At 40.3% G+C, this 20,912-nt stretch overlaps 1 protein-coding gene across 7 annotated transcripts in view; it reads right to left on the bottom strand.

The window, feature by feature from the left end:
• Positions 1–721: 721 nt before the first annotated feature.
• The window catches only part of LOC126913996 (glutamate receptor ionotropic, kainate 2-like), a 113,678-nt gene continuing 93,487 nt past the window's right edge, over positions 722–20,912 (bottom strand). For 3 of the 7 annotated variants that reach the window (XM_050717351.1, XM_050717352.1, XM_050717355.1), the window contains 9 exons: positions 20,706–20,909; positions 16,254–16,358; positions 7,257–7,514; positions 5,086–5,283; positions 4,320–4,545; positions 4,085–4,249; positions 3,544–3,644; positions 2,523–2,813; positions 722–2,337 (listed from right to left, as the gene is read on the bottom strand). In XM_050717351.1, the coding sequence (XP_050573308.1) occupies positions 2,245–2,337; positions 2,523–2,813; positions 3,544–3,644; positions 4,085–4,249; positions 4,320–4,545; positions 5,086–5,283; positions 7,257–7,514; positions 16,254–16,358; positions 20,706–20,909 (1,641 nt within the window). In that variant the 3' untranslated portion in view covers positions 722–2,244. Of the gene's footprint in view, positions 2,338–2,522; positions 2,814–3,181; positions 3,250–3,543; positions 3,645–4,084; positions 4,250–4,319; positions 4,546–5,085; positions 5,284–7,256; positions 7,515–16,253; positions 16,359–20,705; positions 20,910–20,912 lie in introns of those variants that run through there. The other 4 variants (XM_050717353.1, XM_050717354.1, XM_050717357.1 and 1 more) reach the window with 2 other exon arrangements.

Raw genomic sequence — 20,912 nt, 5'->3', positions numbered from 1 at the left:
CCAAATTGTTCAATTAGGATGTGGAGAACGGCCTGTGAGATTCAGGATAGAGAATGTTGAATATAAGAAGATGGTAATGGGTAGGGAATATTGGATGTCAATATTGATGTTAATATCGGTTTGTCTACATTAGATATAGAGTAATAATCGAGAAATGAAATAAAGGATATGAACTGCGATATATGCGGGAAATACTTACTTTTAATAATAATAATCACCTTTTACCTCAAATGGAAAATTATCTGCTTTTCGGTTCTACTAAGATTTCAGGAATACCCTGTATAGTTCTGTACAACGTAGTGTTTACGTAGATGTAATATATCAGGGCCAATACTAACCATACAACCATCGATGCTTTGTAACCATAACGCCAATCAACTTCAATATTACATTTTATTACTTTTATCGATTTCAAAACGAAATCAACAACTGTTCAACTCCACGTATTAAAAAGAAGAAAAAAGCGAGGACGTTACAAACACCGTTCTCGAAATTTGTTTTCGAAATTGTCGTTATTTTCCTATGATAAATGAACATGCAGAAATGAGTCCTTTACTTATTGAGAATTGAATATTATTTCCAAAATTGTAACATTCAGAATTATCTGCTTATGTAATGAAATTAAGAAGTTATTAGAAAGTGGAGTTGGACCAGGATCGTCAATCTCAAAACGAATCTGAGGAAAATCAGGGGAAGGTAAACGAGAAAACGATCCATCCTGTCCATCATCATGTCTTACGTTTATTCGCCGTCTGCATATACACACGTGAAATGACATCAAACGTCTACTTGGTTGTACTCGTTTTTTTTTTTTCTTTAACTCTAGACAGTTAGTCGCTTGCCTTCTGTGTTTTACTTTAAAATACTTGCAAATTGTATCGTCTACATTCGCGCGCGCCGCCGCGGTAGTTATACGAATCTGTATCTGCGTGAGTGTGTTATGTGAGTTAATGTGCCTCCGGTGGTCGTTTACGTATGCAAGAATCGTTTACGGTGCAGTTCGTTTACGTGGACGCAAAAGGGTAAAAAAGGAACGGTCTGATCGACAGATAGTTTCACCGCCTTACTCGGCCGTTCCGATTTCTACGATCGATCGCGTGTTGTATTCTCGCGTGAAAATATACAGGAAGAGCCGAATCGAGCCTGGCGTCAGTCGCAACGACATCTCGTCTTGCCGAAAACGGAAGAAAAATCGCGTGGTAAGTGTCGTTCCTGTTTAATCTCGGGCTCGATCGTTCTTCGAACACGAATGTTCTCCTGACAGACGTGGAATGTACAGGGAATGTTCCGAGACTGAAATCGGTTGTTCGATCCTTTTCGTTAGCGCAAAGTAAAAAGAAAATTCGACATTCTTCTTTGTACTTCGGCTCGACGATTCCTCCAAATGGATCAAAATCTAGTCGTGCTAAATAATACTCGAGGATCGTATTTCGAGATACACAGCTCTTGTCGATGTATCCTGTGATTAATTTCAATAATATCAAATAATTTTTCGACTTATTAGATCGCCACGATTTCTTTTCCTCGAGAGAAATCGCTGCGAGATTTGTAATATCCTTCTCTATTCGATTAATCGAGGGAAATGTTGCGTGTGGGTCATCGAAACGCAAGTTCCTCGAGTTTTTGGTTGATCGTATGACAAATACCATGATATTTCTACGCGATGCAAGTGAGAAATAGCGAGAGGATGAAATAGTGGCGGGACGAGAATTGAGAAATGGCAGGTCTTGTTGGATTTTCGCCACGGGTTATGCGAGTCCTCCACGATCGATCCCTCCGCTCCGCGTTAGCCAACGTACGCGAACAATCGTCCCTTGGTGCAGATTCTACGGTAGAAAGTGAAACGAGACCGTGTTCTTGGTGAAAAAAGGAAGGGGAGATTCGCGGGAACACAAGAGCCTTTTCTTTCTCCTCTCTCGTTCGTGTTCGACGACGAACACACGCTCTTCATAGAAATTGTGCAACGTTGGTTCTCGGTGATTCTCGACGTATGTGATACTCGCGGCGGTATTCTACTTCGTTCTCTAGGAAAAAAGGAAAAGAACGAACTGGTCGATCTGTCCGTTCGGTGCTACTTGATGCGTTTTTGTACTTTCTTCTCGGTCTTTTCCATCTTGTCCCCTCTCTTTTCTTTTCGAAGCTTCCTCGCCCGTAGTCGTACCACTTCTTCTTACTGTTGGTACGTTCTTCTCATTCGTTAGGCCGCAAGAAGTGACCGCAAAAGGTGTAAAAAGATTCGTGAGTTTAAGTTCCGTCATAGTCGTGTGGCGGTGGTGCGTGATGATGCAGGTGGACATGTGGCGGCAGTTCCACTGTGGGAACACCCAGGCTGCTTCTCTGTAACAGCGAAATCGTGTTCGATATAGTATCGTGTCTTTTGCTTTATCTCCTTATCTAGTTGGAAAAGATCGTGATGCGGATTTAAGATCGAGATCATGCAAGATAGTTCGAAGAATAATTAGCGTATGAATCGGCGTTTGAAAAAGAGAAAAAGACTTGTCGACTTTGTAAAAGCAACGAACCTGCGATCTCATCCCATTCAAGGGGGTGGCAGTGGGGTTGTCCGGTGTATAGCCGAGCACGTGCGTTGAGCATTTCTCGCAGGCGCGACGCCGCCGCGAGGACGCGTGGCAGCGCAACGCGCGACACAGTTCCCGCGCCATTTCCGAGCACAGGGATTCCTGATGCTGATTCGGTTGCTGTTGCGGCTGCTGTTGTTGCTGCTGTTGCGTCTGCTGTTGTTGCTGTTGCTGCACGGATTGCGAGATCCCTTGCAAAGAATCCGTGCAGATCGGCGTCGATACCGCAGCTCTCTGCGTTTCGAATTTAACAAATCAGAGAAGAAAACGATATAGTCAATGTGATTTTGAGGGAACACCTCGTGAAATCGATCAACGATCGATTCAGATAGCTCTGCTCGTTGATACGCGACACGGCTAACAGAAGCGGAAATGAAAAAACACGACGAACGTACGTAATCAAAGCGAATCGGTAATTTAAGCGAACGAGCAGGTTCGTTCCTCGATACTGCGCTGGCTATCGAACGGAAGGCGAGCAAAAAATGTTGCCAACAGCGCGCGCAATTACGAGCAGACGTTGAAAAAGAGAACGGACAAAAGGGGAATCGAATTAAGCGGAGATAACGAAGTTTTCAACTGGAAAAAATGCAAAAATAACGGACCTTGGTCGTGGACTGAGCTTCGTGCGTTTGCAGTCGGCCGGCATGCTTCAATGAAGGATGAGTTCATGCTGCTTCGCGGAAAAATCCACGGTGGGCCACACAAAATGGAAAACAAAAGTGACAGAAAATTTCATGCAATCCTAAAGTTCATGCATCGCGCGTGTTCATCGCCTGGAAAAAAGTCTCTGTTTTCTCGCCATCTGTCCACGAATTGTTTCTTTATTAATACAATCCGTGACAGAGCGGGGGAAATTGATCCAATTTGTGATCGTAGAACGATATCCCGTGGAATATCAACGTCCACGATATTCTTATTCATTTCCTCTTGTTTCTAATATTCGTAGTGGAAGAGAGATACTTACCCGTTCCGCCGGCATGTTCCTCCTGGTACTGTAGCAGAACTCAAAAATCGCGATCAACACGGCGAACGCCAGGCCGCACAGCAGTACAACGAATACTCCACCTATAAGACAGCACAAGAAGTTCAACTTCCAGCAAATGTAAAAATTCATCGGTCCTGGTCGCGTACAGGACGCTGTTTCTTCGAATTGTTCGCTAACCCAAGAGGTTCGACGAGATTCGACTGAAGGTGGCAACGGTAGCAAGTCGAAACAGAGGAATAACGAGTTAGAAACATTGATATTCGGTGTTGTGGAATATTACTGTTCAAATTCTACCAAAATATATAGGGTGTCTCGGAAGGAAACTGAATAAGATTACAGATCTGTTTGACAGATTATTCTGAAACAGAACTCATAATGTACAATATGTACATGATATTTTTGAAAACGTGTGAATCAGAGCCAAAAATATCATGTATTGGTAGATGTTATAACAATGCCGTGCCAATACCTTTTACAGACTTAAGAATTTTATTGTAAATAAAATTCTTTAAAAAAGTACCTATATTATCCACTCCCAAGGAATTCGCTTTGCTCTCCTTGCCCTTCTCGGTCCTCATACAAGTATCACCGGGACTCTTCCACCATTTGTCGTACAGCATTTGGATTTCTCCCTTTTCCTGAAGCTCGAGGATTGCCAAAGATATCTTATCTCGCCATGGTGAACCTACAAACAATATGAATCGTTACAATCATAGAAAATCTATTATATAAACATGGAAGAAGATAAAATTCACCCATTGGCGTGGCGATGCCGTATCCCTTGCTATCCAGAAGTCCGCCAATTTGGGTGAGATTGCAGTCCCTTTGCACGATGTAATCCAACATGGTCGACTCCATTAAGAAAGCGTAATCGCCTTGAAGAACCCTCTGGATCCCTTCTTCGTAAGTGGGCACGAACACGGATGGTTTCTTGTTCTCCATGAACCGCCACATCTTCTTGTACGTCTCGATCATCGAATCCTTTAGATTGTTCGCATTACTTACGCTTCGTACTATTACAGATAATTATGGGAAATAACTGGAGAGATTGCTGCGATAAGTAGGCGCTCCACTTTCAAGTAATTCGAATAAAGTAACTAAAAATTAATCGAAATTAAATTATTTTGTTCATACGTACTATAAGTACTATAAGTCTATTAATACTCGTAGCAATCAATTTTTCCACATTTGCATATGAAACCTGTATCTTTCTCTCTTTTCCAATAAATATAATTGAAATACCGGAGCTGCCCTCTTATTGCTGCAAAGTATTCAATTAACCCGAACGAGACTGATCTCTAATTAAAAGATTATTTCTAGCAATTGTCATATTCGTTGGCGCATCTCTTCTTTATCTCGAAACCAATAACATTTTTTAATCTCAATTCTCCTTGGGATATTTCTTTTTATGTAATCTCATCTCCTTGACTGCTATTCCAATATTGGCTGATAGCAATATTAAATTGCTAATATCGACTGTTCCGCTACTTCTAATTAAGGACGAACGATAAAGAAGATTACCCTGAAGAAAGTCATGGTACTTCCGCTATCCAAGGTACCATAAGCGATGTCCGTCTGACCAGCGAGATCCTCCGCATTTTCAATGGGAGTGATCATCCTCTCGACGGTAAGGAACGCCGCCAGGTTGGCAGTATACGACGATATGATGATCAGCGTGAAGAACCACCATATGCCACCCACGATCCGCGTGCTCGTTGCCTGATCAAATTTATCAACTGCAATATCTTCAAGAAGCTATCAGCCAGGTTTTACGCCGGTTTAGTTAAGTTTATACTGTTTCGCGTTGAAAGTAGTAAAAACACGGAATATCGCCAAGTATTCCAGAGCTTTAAGTTTTATGAAAAGGCAAGGTAAAGTCGTGCATAGTGGCGTGATAAAAATTTTACGCCACCGCGCCGCGTGGATATTCGAGCAGAGCAACCTTCATCGATAAACCAGAGTCACCGTGGTTCCACCGCTGAGATTCTATTATCTCTGTGGCGCAATTTCGCTTCTCTAAGTCTCGAAGCGAAGGCTCGAAGCCGGGTTAATTCACTCCGCTTAATGAAACGGACCGATCGCCATCGTTCCACGTCACGGCTAACCGAACAACGCAATGAGACTTCTTCGAGCTTCCTCTCCGGCGGACAGCTCGGAGATCGTTTTGGAATTCCAGATTTTAGATGTATTTTCTCTGTTTGGTCAGCATCGTAGAAGGAAAAGCAAATCTCTGCAGAATATTCGCTCGCGATATAAAGTTGACAAAGTGCAATAAGAGGTTTGAATATTTTTCTTACGTGAGTCTGCCACGTTAATCTTTATTTGAAATAAAGTTATATCATTTGAGCGTAATCTTAATTACTCGCAGTACGAACGTCCATGGAAATCTAGGTTTTTAGGATAGTTATAAAAGAAACGAGTTAATTCGCGTAAAAATGTTGCTTTATCGCCTTAAGGTTTAACAAGAATTTTGTAAAACGAAACGCATAGAAATGAAAAGTTTGTAATATCATTTAAAATTCCGTTTTAAACGTTACGACGAAACTATTGAAAATGATACATTTTCTCGTCTATTCTTCACTATTCCATATCCACTAGATTAAGAATAGAAAAATTATCGTTACAGGATGATAATATTACGACGAAATTCGTATGTTAACAGCGTCATTTTTGAAACGATAATTACGGGGCCTTGGATAAAGCTTTATCTCGTCCGACCATCACGGCCCATCGATCGAAATAGCGCGACAAAGTTAACGGAACGCATCAGATATGTCGCATATTATGTTTTCTGGTCATCGACTCGATATTTGCGAGTGGTTTTTTTCGTACGAACAGGTTTCAGTAAAATAACATAAAACAGATCGTCGATTCGATGATATTCTCGTCGATCGATCCGTCCGGTTTCCCCTTGCGGCTATTCGTCAATGTTTTTCCACTCTATTAATATGCATGGGCATTTGAAAGAGCTGGCGCAAATATATAGCCAGAGAAGAGCTTAATAATCTGTTTAATTTAAATTGAGTTATTTGTACTGTAAATTTGGTAATTACGGTTGTCAATACCTTTGAAATAAAATTGTTGAAACTGTCCACGGTAGAAACTCACCCTCCATATACATGTCTACGTGTGTAGGTAAATTTGCGTGTTGTTTTTAAGGAAAGAATATGTCGTATTACGTTTATCGAAATAAATAAATATATCGTAATGTATTTTTCAAAAAGTTCTGTTGCATCAATCGAATGAATATTATTCGTATGATTGTGTCGTGTGCAACGTTACGTTTTAACAAGCTGTTAATTAATCAAACGACGAATGTATTTATCAGGTCACCACGAAGGTTTCTTTCGTGTTATATGGAAATAATTTTTTCTTTTGTATTTGTTCTATTACTACTTTTGTTCTGTTACTACAAAATGGATCATACATAATTCGATAAAATAATATAACATAAGAAATGTCTATTATTTTTTTTAAAAAACTAAAGAAACTTTTGGGACAACCTAATATTTCCGGTAAAATTGGCCCCAAACAGTCCATTGTGCCTTCCTGACGAAACTTGAAAGAGTTAAAAAACGAAGAAACATAGAGACGCAAGACGTAGATATAAAAATGAAAATAACCCGAAGGACGATCTTCTAAAATCGTATCGAACAGTGTGTTAATTTTGCACGAAAATTACAGTGACATACCTTAGGGTTCAGATCGCTACCCTGCTGCATCAGAGTGCCAATGGTGAACCAAAAACTATTGGCCAACGAGAATTGGTTCTCGACAAGTTCCGACTCTGTATGACAGGGATGAGGGTTGTTCCACTCGTACGGGCTGATCCTGGCAACCACGAACATCATCACTGAGACAAGGACGTACGCAGCCAGCACATACAGCCAGATTTGAATAGCCAGCGGGTTCATAAAGGAGAATAGTCGAGCTGGATGACTGGTCGGTACCTGTAAACGAACTTCATCTATCGTTTCGAATCGGATTATCAATCGAATCGAATCAAAAATCTACTGTACCCTCGAGCACGAATATTTTAAAGAACTAGAACTATCTTTCGATTTATTTCTATTCCTTTTTATTTATTAGAAAATTTTGCTACTTCTGAAAAATCTTGAAAGCTCTGTACATGCATCTTGACTTGTTACATATTTTTATATTTCTGCTCGTCTTTATATATTTTCATTTGTTTTATACTTAGCATAAATGTATAAACATCCGCAATTTAGTCATAATATGTTCAGCAGTAACTTATCTTGCAGATTCAAAGTCCATTACATTATATCATAATCTCTGATTGATAGTATCTCTGGAAGATCTTCGCTAGATGATAACGAAGATATTATGGATTAACCGTACAGATTACCAAGGAACTATATCACATTGTTATTAAACGTGAAAGTGCATGCATATCGATTTTCATTTCAATTGCTAGCCGGCAGGCCTAGCTCATAACGTCACTGTAAATTCTGCCTAACTGGCGAGTTCATTATCGACCGAATGTGTAAACGTGTACCGTTTGCGAGGTCGAAATTGAAGAGCGCGGTATGTTTGTCGCTTCGCGTTTAATCTCGAGCAGTTTACCGGCTACTATTCTACAAAGAGCGATGAAAAAGTACGGTCAAATGTCACGAAACAGGGTTTTAGCATTCTAGAATTTTATTATGGTTCTTTGAACGTTGAAGTTCAGTGTAAATTTAACAGAAACCATTTTTAATTAAAACCACGTAAAAGTAAGGGAGAAATTTAAATTTGCATCAGGAGCAATTTTATAATCATACTTTAAGCATCGAAATCGCAATTTCTATCCGCTTCAAGTATTTCCATCTCGTATCTTGCACGTACCACCGGTTCTTCTTTCGATTTTCTACGAACTATTGAAGGGGACACTTTGTTCGATCCTTCGACAACTGTTCGATTTTAAATCGGTCAATTCCGCTTACGAAACTGTAAGAGCTGTAACGAGCGTTCCACAGACTGGCTTGTATTCTTTCTTCGATCCAGTAGAATGGCAAAGCAGGCAAGATCGTCGTCTCGGAGAATAATCTACTCTCCTTAGTCTTCGTTCATCTCGTTTGCTTTATGTTTGGTGCTTTCTTTTCATTGATGAATTGTTTCAGTTAACTCGAGTTTCTATTGCTTTCCACATGAACTCTTTCCTTTCCATTCACTTTTTAGACTTCCATTCCTTTCCTTTGACAAGCGATAAAAAAAATTGTCTCTTATTTTACCTAAGGCTTGAACGTTCAAAGTATAGAGAGAAGTTTCAACTTGGACGAAATGCTTACACGACAATTAACCGAATTCGTATTTTCCACGTTTTTCAAGTACAATGATACAGTATCGGTCCGTCTGATTCGCGAGGCTGTAACGCATAGTGAAATTTTACTATCACGCGATTTCTTCCCTGTACCAAGTAGGATTTACGAGGTCTCGTACATTTATGCTCTCAACTGCGTTTGTTGGACTCGCTATGTTTGGCAGAAATCCAGAAAAAAGACATAGTTTTGGAAATAGATCGTAGGTGACTGATTGGATTATCGTGATTTCTAGACTGTTTAATCTGTTGTTCGATTTATGACTTTTAAATGTAATCGGACGTGTATCGTAGAAATATATCGTAGAAAATACCAAATATAGTTATAAAGAATTTATCCGAGGATTAAGGAGAAGGTGTAGGAAGATTGACATTAAAGTTTCAACGAAAGTTAAAGAACTCTTGCATCGTCACGTAGCAATAAAATATTATTAAGTTAATGGCGCGAACGTCGAATCGATAAAGGTTCCGCTGGAACATTATGGCCTACCTTTTTTTCTTCGTTAAACGGTTTGGGAATAGACAGCAAGGAATTGTGCAACGCGCGTCTGCGGCAACAACAGATTGCAGTATCGTGGTAAGCGCTTTGACGCTGGAATCGCGAACCGTAGACGATCAATTACGATATCGAATAATTAAAGGACACCTCGACTGGGCACGCCGGCGACACTGATTGCAATTAAGCGGTCGCATTACACTAATTAGAGAAGCTTCCTTCGTTCTACGCTGATTACATCCCGATATTGCGAAGATTCCCAAACCCCTTCTTCCCTTTGTTCCTCAATTGAAAAGAAACGAATGGTTCGACGTTTAAAAGTTTTAAACGAGACCCGTGGATCGTTCCGTTGTTTCCTTCCGTTCAATGAGAGAATTCTCGATAGAGTCGTTTTCAGTGATTGCGCGATAAAAATGTGCACGATCGAAGAAATATTTCGAGTCACTCGGTCGTATGCATAATAATAAGCAAATGACTGTAGGTATTAAGTGCAAGTAATATTAAAAACAAATACTAGATTTCTTGTGCTGCTACTAGTTAGTAAATAGTGGTAAATCTTAAGCGTTAGGTTGTCCGGAAAGTTTCTTTCGTTCCATAAGGTTATAATAGACGAACAATTTCTGTTTTATATTATTTTATTGAATTTGAGGTGCGATAGTAGTTGTGGTGATAGTGCCATTGAGATTTCAATCACCGCGATTCTAAGTATGTTTGTGAAATGGAAAATAATAACCAAGGAAGTTCAGCCAGTCAGACGGTCAGTATGCTTCCACTGCAGAACACGAACACCACGGCATGGTTCGCCCTATTGGAGAGGCAATTCGAGGCAGCGGAGATCACGAACGACAAAATAAAGTTCGTGATCCTTGCCAAATGTCTCGACAGTCGGCACCTACAGGACATCGTAGACATAATGACGAATCCCCCAGCCATGGGGCGATACGAGAAACTGAAATGTGAACTCATTCGCATATTAACTGATACGGACAGTGCTCGGGTAAAGAAGATGGTGGAAAGCGAAGAGATGGGCGATAGGAAGCTATCTCAATTTTATCAGCACCTTAGAAAACTCGTTAGCCCCTCCACGCCTGATGATTTCATCCTCACGCTGTGGAGGAATCGACTATCCTGCACCCGCATCAGACGTATCCTTGCCGCAGTCGACGACACTAACCCGGAAAAGTTAATGCGATCAGCGGACCTTATAGCAGAGAAATTTGGAGATGATCACCAGCGTACTGCCCGAATAACGACGGTAATTGATCCATCAGCTCAAAACGTTGGAACGAATGAAACATGGCTCGCCCCTTTCAACGCGTTAAGTGACCAAATGAGCCAACTGAGGGCCCAGATGAGCGCGCTGAGTTTCAATCATCGTGCGGTGTTGGTAGGCGTTTATAGCGTACGGTCGTAGGCCTCCATTCGTCTTTAGTATGACGTGCAGAAGTGATGTTCATGGACTTTTCGTTGGCTTTATCACTCCTGGCTCGATCATTGGCTTGTATCCTGTCACCTGCTTGCGACGGTCGAAGGTGAGGCGTCGAGGTTTGCTGAAGGTGGAAGAGCCGTTTCCATGTTCGTCGTAGCTGTAAGTCCAGATTGCAGAGAATCTTAGATTCGCGGTGATCGAAGTCTCGGTAGCGCTATCACGGTCACACAACACCTCTTTCGCTGTAGATCACGTCAAGGTCACCAATTTGAGGTGCGGTAGTAGTCGGTAATAGTGCTGATGCTGGTGTAGATATCGCTGAGGGGTTACTGCTGCTTTTTCTTCTCATTTAGATGTCGTGGAAGAAAAATCGGACTACGGGCGCCGGGATTTGAACCCGGGTCCCGAACGTTCGTAACCTAAGGCGCTAACCACTGCACTGCCGTCGTCCGGTCGTATTTGTTGTCCGGAGGTATTTGTATGTATTGTCCGAAGGTATCGCAGATTAGGTATGATCCATTTCGTTCTATTTCTATTATTATGTTCGTGCGTAATTCAATAAACTGATATAAAACAAAAAACATTATGCGTGTATTATTTCCTTATAAAACGAAAGAAACTTTTCGGACAACCTAATATTTAAATACTGTTTCTAGTAAATACCTCGTCTCTTATGCATACAGATTCGGATATTTAGTTGAAAAGTCATTAACGAAAGCTTCCATTTGCCTTTGCGCATTCCTAATGTTATCCTTGAAAATTAAGAATTTAACAAGGAGTCAACTTGGAAATTCTTCATTTTAGAATAATTTGGAATATTTATTTTATTATTTTAGAATATTTAGAATATCCTTTACCGTGTATATCTGCTAATTATAAATTAGCATTATTAGCATTATTATGCTAGAATTATAAAGAAAATGAAAAGGTTGACGAACCTTTATCTGAAAATTGCCTTAGGTGACATGACCACACACAATGGGCTATCTTGATTATTATATGAACTAAGAAATTTTGTACAAATGAGAACCGCTTTTCCAGAACAGCTTGTTTTCCACAATACGCGATAAAAGAATAGCCTTCGCTCTTGGCGTATTTGCTCGCTGGGAAAAGTAACTCGTGGGGAGAAAATTTGCTGGCAATTAGCGTGGTTGCGCTATGAATTAGCAAGAACAACGGCAACAACAAAAACCGTGCGAATAACGATTTCATTCGTAATTCGAATACTACCAGTGGTGTATACCGTGTTATTTACGAGCAACGAGTTTGTAAAAGGGGAGAAAAAGAAAAGTATCTTCACTTTGCTTTGAAACAAGCAAACACGCCGGTGAAATTGAAACAAGCTGCAGCAAAATATTAATTTCCATGGCGAACGTGAAACGAAATTAATTAAATTTCCTATCGTTTAAAAAGCTGGCAAAGTTAAGCGATTAAGCATGCTGTTTATGGCGAGTTACGGCGTTCGAGAATTGGAAATAAATGCTTTCTTTTATTTCCTCGTTTCTTGTTATCTGATAACGTCTCTTAATATGAAACTTCTCTGAACATGAAATAAAATGTTAACAAAGACAAGTTCATTTTTGGTAGGTTTAGTTTTTGCAAATGTACATGTGGCATAATTCATCTTTGAAAAAGACTAAACAACGTGTAAAAAATAAGGATTTGTAGCGGCACCCGACAATAAACTTTCCAACGGTTTCTGTCCCGTGGTTCGCTACACAAAGACCCTATTCTTCGGATAGATAAGATGATTGCCAGACGTCGATACATCTTCACGGTGTATTTTCAGCTAGTCTAAGGACCCGCTATTATATAAATCTTAGGATTTATTTAGCTAAGGTTCTTCAAACGAACAAGTAGTCTTTGTCTTGACAGTCCCTAAATCTATCACCTACTACGGGAAGATACAGGAAATCTGCTTTTCTCACGTACGATGCTTCCCGCTAGCAACCTTCTCTCGAGGGCGGTCAGCATCCTTCTCAACCACCAACACAAAAATTAACCAATTAACAGCAACGTCCATTTCCCTCACTTTCGGAACGAAGGTTTTCCTCGATGAACCCTATGATCTCGTATCCTTAGACACACCCCATCATAGTTTTCCTCTGCAGCATCATCGTGACAGAAAGTCAATCGTTAGACGTCAGTCAGAGTCGATAGTTGGTGATTGGCAGTAATAGTTGACCCGAGTTCCTCGGCATCGTAAGCAATCATCATCCGAAATTGTATCGTGCATCGTAACGCATCGCCCAGAAGCCGAACTTGTAATTGCGAGTCGCGAAACCCTAATAGTAATCGCGAGTCGCGAAACCCTAATAGTAATTGCGAGTCGCGAAACCCTAATAGTAATCGCGAGTTCTACGCCAAGTGTACATATGGAGTATTTGTTAATAAATATATCTTGTTAACTATACTCGAGTGTTTCTTCCGTACTTATCACGACCTATCCACCTCGAATTTATGAATAAAGTAAAAAATATTTACACTCAACATAAATTTTGGTATATTATACAAAAGAGTCATTTTCATGAAAATAACATTATACAAAATGTTGTAATATTAGTGCGTTGTATGCGAAGATGAATAAGAATTATTTGTATTATTGGTCTACACGTTAAGAAATCGTTATTTAACCAAAGATGATTTATATATCTTATTTAAACAAAATTTGGAAGCTGTATAAAGACTTTTTCTATGTAACTGTAAATGTGAAAAAGATTTTCAATTCGAGCAACGAATTAACTTGTCTTCCAAAGTGAACATTTCATTTATGTTCAAATCAATCGTGGATAATTGTATGTTACTTGATTTTGGTGACGAAATAAAAAAGTAAGGAAAAATACGATAGAAAAGGGAAAGAGGTGGAAGATCGAGAAGCGAAAAGTGGAACTGACACGGTCGTTCTGTAAATTTGGCCCAATTGAGAAACGGCCGATTGGGCTTTCCATCGTTAGCCGGCAAATAAAAGACAAAACGTGGAACGAGGCTGAAACTGAACGAAGCACGATCGTCTAGAAAATTTTATTTAGGAGTCGCGACGCTCGTTTGTCTTTCTTGCTGTCGTTACTGTCGTTGTTGTTCTTCCATGGTACGCACACTAAAGAGCTGGGTTTACATTAGTTCAGTCGCTGAGCCAAGCGATTACATTCCAGTTGTTTGACTGGAAATCGATCAATGTCTATGTCATTCCAAATTTTTTTTCATCGTTTAAAGTGGTAGATTGTAATGACAATAGATACACCGTACTACGTGTCGATTAGTATTGAATATCGAGATGTTTAGACGAGTCCAGTAATGCTGGAGTGTTGTGTTCTCCATGCTGGGAATAAACACCGGATAGTAAAATAGATTTCCGAAACATCGAGTCATCCGTTTACTTATTGGAATGACGTCCCTGTAATGGCACGAGAACATTGTTTTCATCATTCCAACAACGACCCTGTGCTGGATTGGATCACCGGACTGGAATGCCACTAGACCAATGTAAACTCAGCTTAGTATTGTTCGTTGAGTTACTGTTGTGAATTTCTAACATCGTTTCTGCGAGAATTTTGCGGTTTATCAAAGTGACTGATTTATTTTCTGATTTATTACGAGGCAAATAATGGTTTCTTCGTTAAGAATGCAATGGAAGTAGAATTTTTTTTATGAAGAATAGTAATCAGTAATAAAAGACGAGGAGCAGAAATCTAATAGTAATTCCTACAAACTTCTATTCATTCAGCTCACAAATAACGCTGTTTTCGTTGGCAGATGCATTAGGCGAAGATAATCAACTATCTGTCAGTAATTAATCAGTGATGAATTTCTCCACACAAATAGAATTTTTTACCATCTTTCCATTAAATTTCCTACCTCTGTTTCATAAAATTTCCATCACGTACACTTTCACCCTATTACTATTCCATCACTCAAGCGTAATTTAAAAGTACATTCGACACATTTTGTTCGCAAACTGGATCACCCGTTATTCGCAAAAAACCAACTCAACAAAAGAAATATCGTTCCAAACGATCGACTTAACAGAAAAGGCCATGGAATCGGCTGGTCAAACGAAAATCGAATTTCTCGCTTGACCGGATCTCCGGCTAATCGAATGTTTCGAGCGCCATCATCTGCGGGTCTAATTAGCACGTGGCACCACGTGGCGTGACCTGTCACGCCAATTTCTCACGCGTCGCGAAATAATAATCGTCGCTTGAACACGCACCACGCGAATATTTATTCATTTGGGACGCGTTCACGAGGAGTTCAATTCGATCGCGCCGATTTGATCAGCGATTCTTTCCAGCTATATGAATCATATCTATGTATGAGTGCACTGTACATGTATGAGCGTAGATCGATTTGAAATGCGGCTCGAGCCGGACGACATATCGCCGGAAACGGTACACGTTACGTTTTGGTCGATTGACGCGGTCTCTGTTCCGTGTCGCGAGTAAAATTGAAAAGCGTGTTAAGGCTGCTCCGTAGTCTCACTGAAATCGATCGATCGTTCAAGGTCGTTTTCTCCAACAATGTTTTACACAGTTTACAGTTTTATTTTAAGAGTATTTTAAGGATATAATCTGGTTTTAGCGGTGATTTGTACCATAAATTTCTGAAATTCATAAAGCAAACGAAAGAAGATAAGGTGGAAGACTAGTTGAAAATTAACATATGGTTTGGTCAATTAATTGTAGATAAACAGCGTGCAGATTTCCATGAAAGCGCAAGCATTTTAATACGCTCGCAGTGACGAAAGGAGAACCGACAAAGTAGAAAAAGGAGAGGGTGAATTACAAGGTATTTTAATGTGCAGATATAACTTTCAGGTTGTCGTACTGCAACTGGGAAAGCAATAAAAGGTTCACGCGAGTTTACTTTTGTCGTTCGTCCTCGTTCCCAAGTTATGGCTGTTTCTGCGTTTTAGTAGCCCTTTCGTAACGATATCGCCTCTTAGCGACAGTTCGTTCTTTAATCAAGAGAACAAACTAATACGGATGTTACAAATGTTCAACTTTATATGATGAAAAGGTATAAAAAGAAAAAAAGAAAAAAATCACAAATACAGGAATTAATACGTATTTAATTAAATGGTCAGAGCAACGTAAATGTTATAGTCGCGATATGTGCTGGTCGCGAGACCAATTCAAACAGCCAGAGATGCAAAGGCATGCGGAAAAAAGTCAGATTAACCAGCGAATGGTAGTATAAGTGGTAGAATAGGAAATATGAATTTCCGGATGAGAATGGACGCGGTATCGAATCGAGCCGGATTAAACGAGTGTTTTATTTGGACCAGCGATTCTTTTAAGCGCGTTCGATCCCTCGTTTCCTCCAAAAAGATAGATGGTATCCACAGATTAGGTGAATTGCAGATATTTACACATTTAAATACATTTTTATCTTTTCTTCTCTTTGTTTACTTTTACATAAAATAGAACAAAATTCTTAAAGAATCTTACCTTGAAGAGAATCGAAATGCCAAGGTTCATGAACGGTTTCGTAAAGTCGATCACGCTTTCGCGGGCGTAATTGATGGTCATCGAGCCGACTGCCAAGTCTGCTTTCTGCGAATAGAGACGAATACGTTTGATTAGTCGACGGAAACAAAGGAAACGACGTTGCATCGGCAAAACTGAGGATATAATGTTTCGTAAATGCAATGCGGTTAGATACATGGATCTATATATTCTTTGAAAGAAAAATAAGTATGATACATGGTATATAGCATGTAGAAGTACGAAGGATAATCGAAGGAAAACGTAGATCAAAGTATCTAACCGCAATTCACGAAAATGTGATGGAATATATGGATTCATTTGCTGGCGGTTGTATCTGGTGGTTGTGTATCTCCTACCTTTCTCCATGTTCTTTCACGTTTCTGCGTGTATCTGTATCTCCTAAATCTAATTTCCTATGTCTAATCGAAAGCAGTGAGAGTGGCGGTGTTCTTGTGAAATGACGTGCAGTTGGTGCAGGATTTAAGACTTGCTACGGAAGCAAGGGTAAAACGCTAGGAAATCTACTCGCTTTTTAAATGTATATCATTTCAAATTCTACGTCTACGTTAAAATCACCTCGTGTGGACATTACCTAGGTACAGTGAAATTTCTACAGGAATCGTTATTTTTTACTTCCTATCTTTAGAGCGATATCCCATTGAGGTTCATGAAAACTGGTAAAGAAATCGAACGTCGTTAACCCGTGGACGAATCGTACGATTCGAATTCATTGAAAAATCCATTCAATCTGCGTCCAGGTTTCGCGAAAACCGAAGAATCGCTCGAGGACTTGATAGAAGGGAAAAGATTTGGCCGAGAAAACGGTTTTCGGGACTACGATGCAAAACGCGGTATGCATACGCAGCCGAGATACGTTATCTCGCTGCTTTTTCAGCGTCTGGAAAAGCACTTGCTGTGCCATAGGGCACGCCATGAGACTAGGCAGATTTATTTCTGGCTGCGGCTGCTTGGAAACCGTATATGTGGTCACGACCGATAAGGCTGGCTGAAAGAAATCGCTCAGCTCACCCCTTCGCGTGTCTTTCCACCATTTCTTCCTTTGTTCTTCCATCTCGTTCGATAAAACGATAGTTCTAACGACCGTTTTATCAAATACTCAACGATTATCCTTGTATCTCGTGGTATTTGAAATATGATTTAAATAGAATGGTCGAAATGTTCGAACTTTCCACCGACAGTACACTGCCTAAACGCGTTTTATTCTTGATCTTTTTCGTACAAGTTTTACACTCGAATCGTCGTTGGTACTTCTAGCATTGATGGTATTAGAATATATTCCAGAGGTGAAAAAGATCGGAAAGATTCAGCCTGCAGCGAACAGGGAACGGCAGAGAGGTAAAGAGAAGAATTAAAGTAAAAAAATAGTTCTCCACGAACAGCGTGACTCTCGTCGAGATGGCCTGTTTTTCATGGAAACGCATCGAGAACGTAACGTAACGTAACGTAACGTAACGTAAAAAACGATCAGTTAAATCAATTTGCCGAGCCATCGACAGAGCCGGCCGTCGAACCAGACTTTTCGAACATAGTTCCTCGCGCAGAATCACCGATGATTGAGCCAGAATTTTCTTCCCTTTTTTTTTAATCCAGTCCTACGAGGAGTTGGCGAGAGTTTCGTCAGCGTTCCACCTTGCTTTTCTTTTCTTTTTTTACCAGCCATTCGGATCGTTTCGATCGTGCTGCCGTAACTTCGTTCGAAAACTGCATTCCTGGATCGGCAGAGACGTAGGGAAAATAAGCCTCTCGTAATATCGAAGGAATTTTCAAATGGAACGTTTTAATTATTTCCTATTGATCGAATATTTCTGCAGCGAACGCATTTACGCGATATCGGCGCGCTATTTATTTACCTATGTGTACCTATGTAAAAGAGAAGAAAAAGAAAGGAGAGGCTCGTTCATTAATCACGGGGCTCGCGTAAATTATATACACATCTATCGCCATTAGATAGCGAAAGGGAATTCTAAGTAGAGCCACTTATTCAACCCGAGTTCCCCTTCTTCTTTATTACAGAAAAATCGCGGCGATTAAGTCGCACTTTTCCGTTGGCGCGCCACTGCCTAGACACGAGAATTATTAATGATCATCTGACAAAATTAATAACAGCAACCTCGGGTGATTTAGCGCCGTCCGCTTTGTGCCAGCTGTCGTGCTAGGTACACGGTGGGAAAAACTCCTAGCCGCAGGAAATTTCTCTTCGTTTTCAGTCCTTTGCAATCGCGCACCCCTTTAAACTGATTTTCGTTTAACCGTTAATTATCTTTTGCTCCGACTAATTCTCCAACCAAGTCTTTGTTAATTCCATTTGTCGAGGAATTCCGCTGTAATTTTAAGTTCGAATACATGGCGCGCGCTCGATTTCCCCTAACGTTTCACAATTGCGCGGGCGCCTGTGTTTTTGCTCGACTAGACTGTAAACGCGAGAAAATTATTGCCGCGCTAATTTCTCCGAAACCGCGATATTAATTTGTTCTACGGACGCGAAGATCCGCGAACCCCGGATTCATCCATTATGCATCGCGCAGGAAAGTACACATTCGACTTGAGCTTTCTAGAATACCGAATAGTCCGACTCCGACGTTCGAGATTTATTGCGAAAGTAGTTTCTGGAATTTCCCTGTTAAGAGAGAGAGAGAGAGAGAGGGAGAGAGAGTTGGACGGACACATCTACTATTATACGCGCGAGCTTTATATTTTTTACGACTCGACGGTTTTAATCTCGTTTGTTCTTTTTTTTTTTGTTGCCAGAATATGATCCTGAAACAAACGAAGCGTTGCTATATTTTACAGATTCATTTCGAAGTAACGCATACGGGGCGTTGGTCGAATGAATTTTCATCTCTTTTAATGCAATTTTCATCTCTCCCAAGGGTTGCATATAGTGTGCAAGAGGAACGTTCCGTCAAGTTGTTGGTAACGCGCTAATTTGCTAACTTTATCACTGGTAGTATTTGATTCCCGGTTGGCAGAGATCTGCTAGACGTAATCCGCACTTAATCAATCGGCTGTGCGCGTATTAGCTGCTACCTAGGTCTCATTTGGTTGACGGTTGAAGCTACCATACACGGAACCATGGTTTCGCACCTCTCACACGAGTCAGCAGGGAACACGGTGCACACATTTCCATCGTTCCGTTGCATCGGCTCGCGATTTGCATTGCAAATTGTTTCCCCGGAATGTGTTGTCGCACCCACCGTATCTTTGTTGACGGTAGTTAGCCGAGAACTTGCACTTGGAACTCGGAGTTTCGAATTCGCTAGGGGATTAACGAAGGGGAATTCATTATCTTCGTTTTATCGCTCTTTTTTAACTTGTATACGAGTTAAACAATTTTTTATCACTGTGGATATTGAGAAGTTTATTCTAGTTTCAAGTACTACGACAGTGTACTGGAGATATAATTTATTTAATTTAAAAAGAAGTTTAAATAATAAATCGAATTTAGTGATAATGAAACTCTCGAGTTCGCAAGACAAGTATCTTAGCAACCGCGCTAAAGATTTTCTAAGTTCTTTTTATCCGATATATTACAGCTACGTGTGTAATGTACGGAATAGACATTTCATAATACAATCATCAATTCATTGGTACATTATTTATTCTTCCTCCAGGATATTCGATATTATTTTAACGAACTTTTAACAAACTTTTAATCAATTTTTATTAAATTGTATACTCTTCTTCTCCCGCTCCATCATCATTGAACGATGAAGCATGTGCAAAGATATATCTTCATATTTGTTATGTTTTCAATTAGGTCATGTCAGGTTGTTTTGTCAATAACGTAGATTTTTATTTCTATACGATACTGAAACTATCGACAAGACTACCCAGTTTATAATTGGCTATGACAATTTTTACGGAACTGCAACTCTCAGTCAATTTCAATTCATTCGTAATCAAATTGAGTGTTTGTAATTAATCGAAGACAGCATGGGAAAAATATAAATCCATTCCTGTTGGTTTCCTAACTTTTATGCCAGTTAATGGATAATGCAAAGATAAAAGCACATTCAACTCTAAAATTGCTCTTTTATAAAAGACGGGAAATACATATGACTTTTCTTTATGTTTTTCACTTGTGATCCGCGGTTCTATTGTAAATCGATATTAATTTATTTTGGGCTGCTTTAAAACGCCTGTAGATGCATTCGTGACATACAAAATCCTATAAATAAAGCAACATTCCCAGGGTGTACTGAACCCGCGCTTCATCGTCGATGCTTCAGTATCCTCGTCTATGGGGACACTTGCTTCAACTATCCGAAATGTACTTACGAGCAAACGTAATGTGTACTCTCCAGAGCGTGATCGTGACGAGGTTGCGGCGTGGCGGCGCGGTTACATGTAAATTTCCACGAGCGTAGACGCTTCGAGAATAGACATACTCACCTTGTCTATCAGCTGGCGGACTATTCCGTTCCACTCGCCAGTCTCGTAATCGTAAACGCCGTACTTGCCATCCGGCACGAGCTCGATCCTGTAGGCGAAGCCCACCATGTGAGCTATCTCCTTGAGTAGGTCGATGCAGAAGCCCTCGTAACGTGCGTTCCCGCTGAAATTCCCTCTGCTCTTCAGCATTACGTACGGCTGCTCCTA

The sequence above is a fragment of the Bombus affinis genome, chromosome 3 (genome assembly GCF_024516045.1).
Source record: "Bombus affinis isolate iyBomAffi1 chromosome 3, iyBomAffi1.2, whole genome shotgun sequence".
Lineage (NCBI taxonomy): Eukaryota > Metazoa > Arthropoda > Insecta > Hymenoptera > Apidae > Bombus > Bombus affinis.
This window is presented reverse-complemented; position numbering and strand designations above follow the sequence as displayed.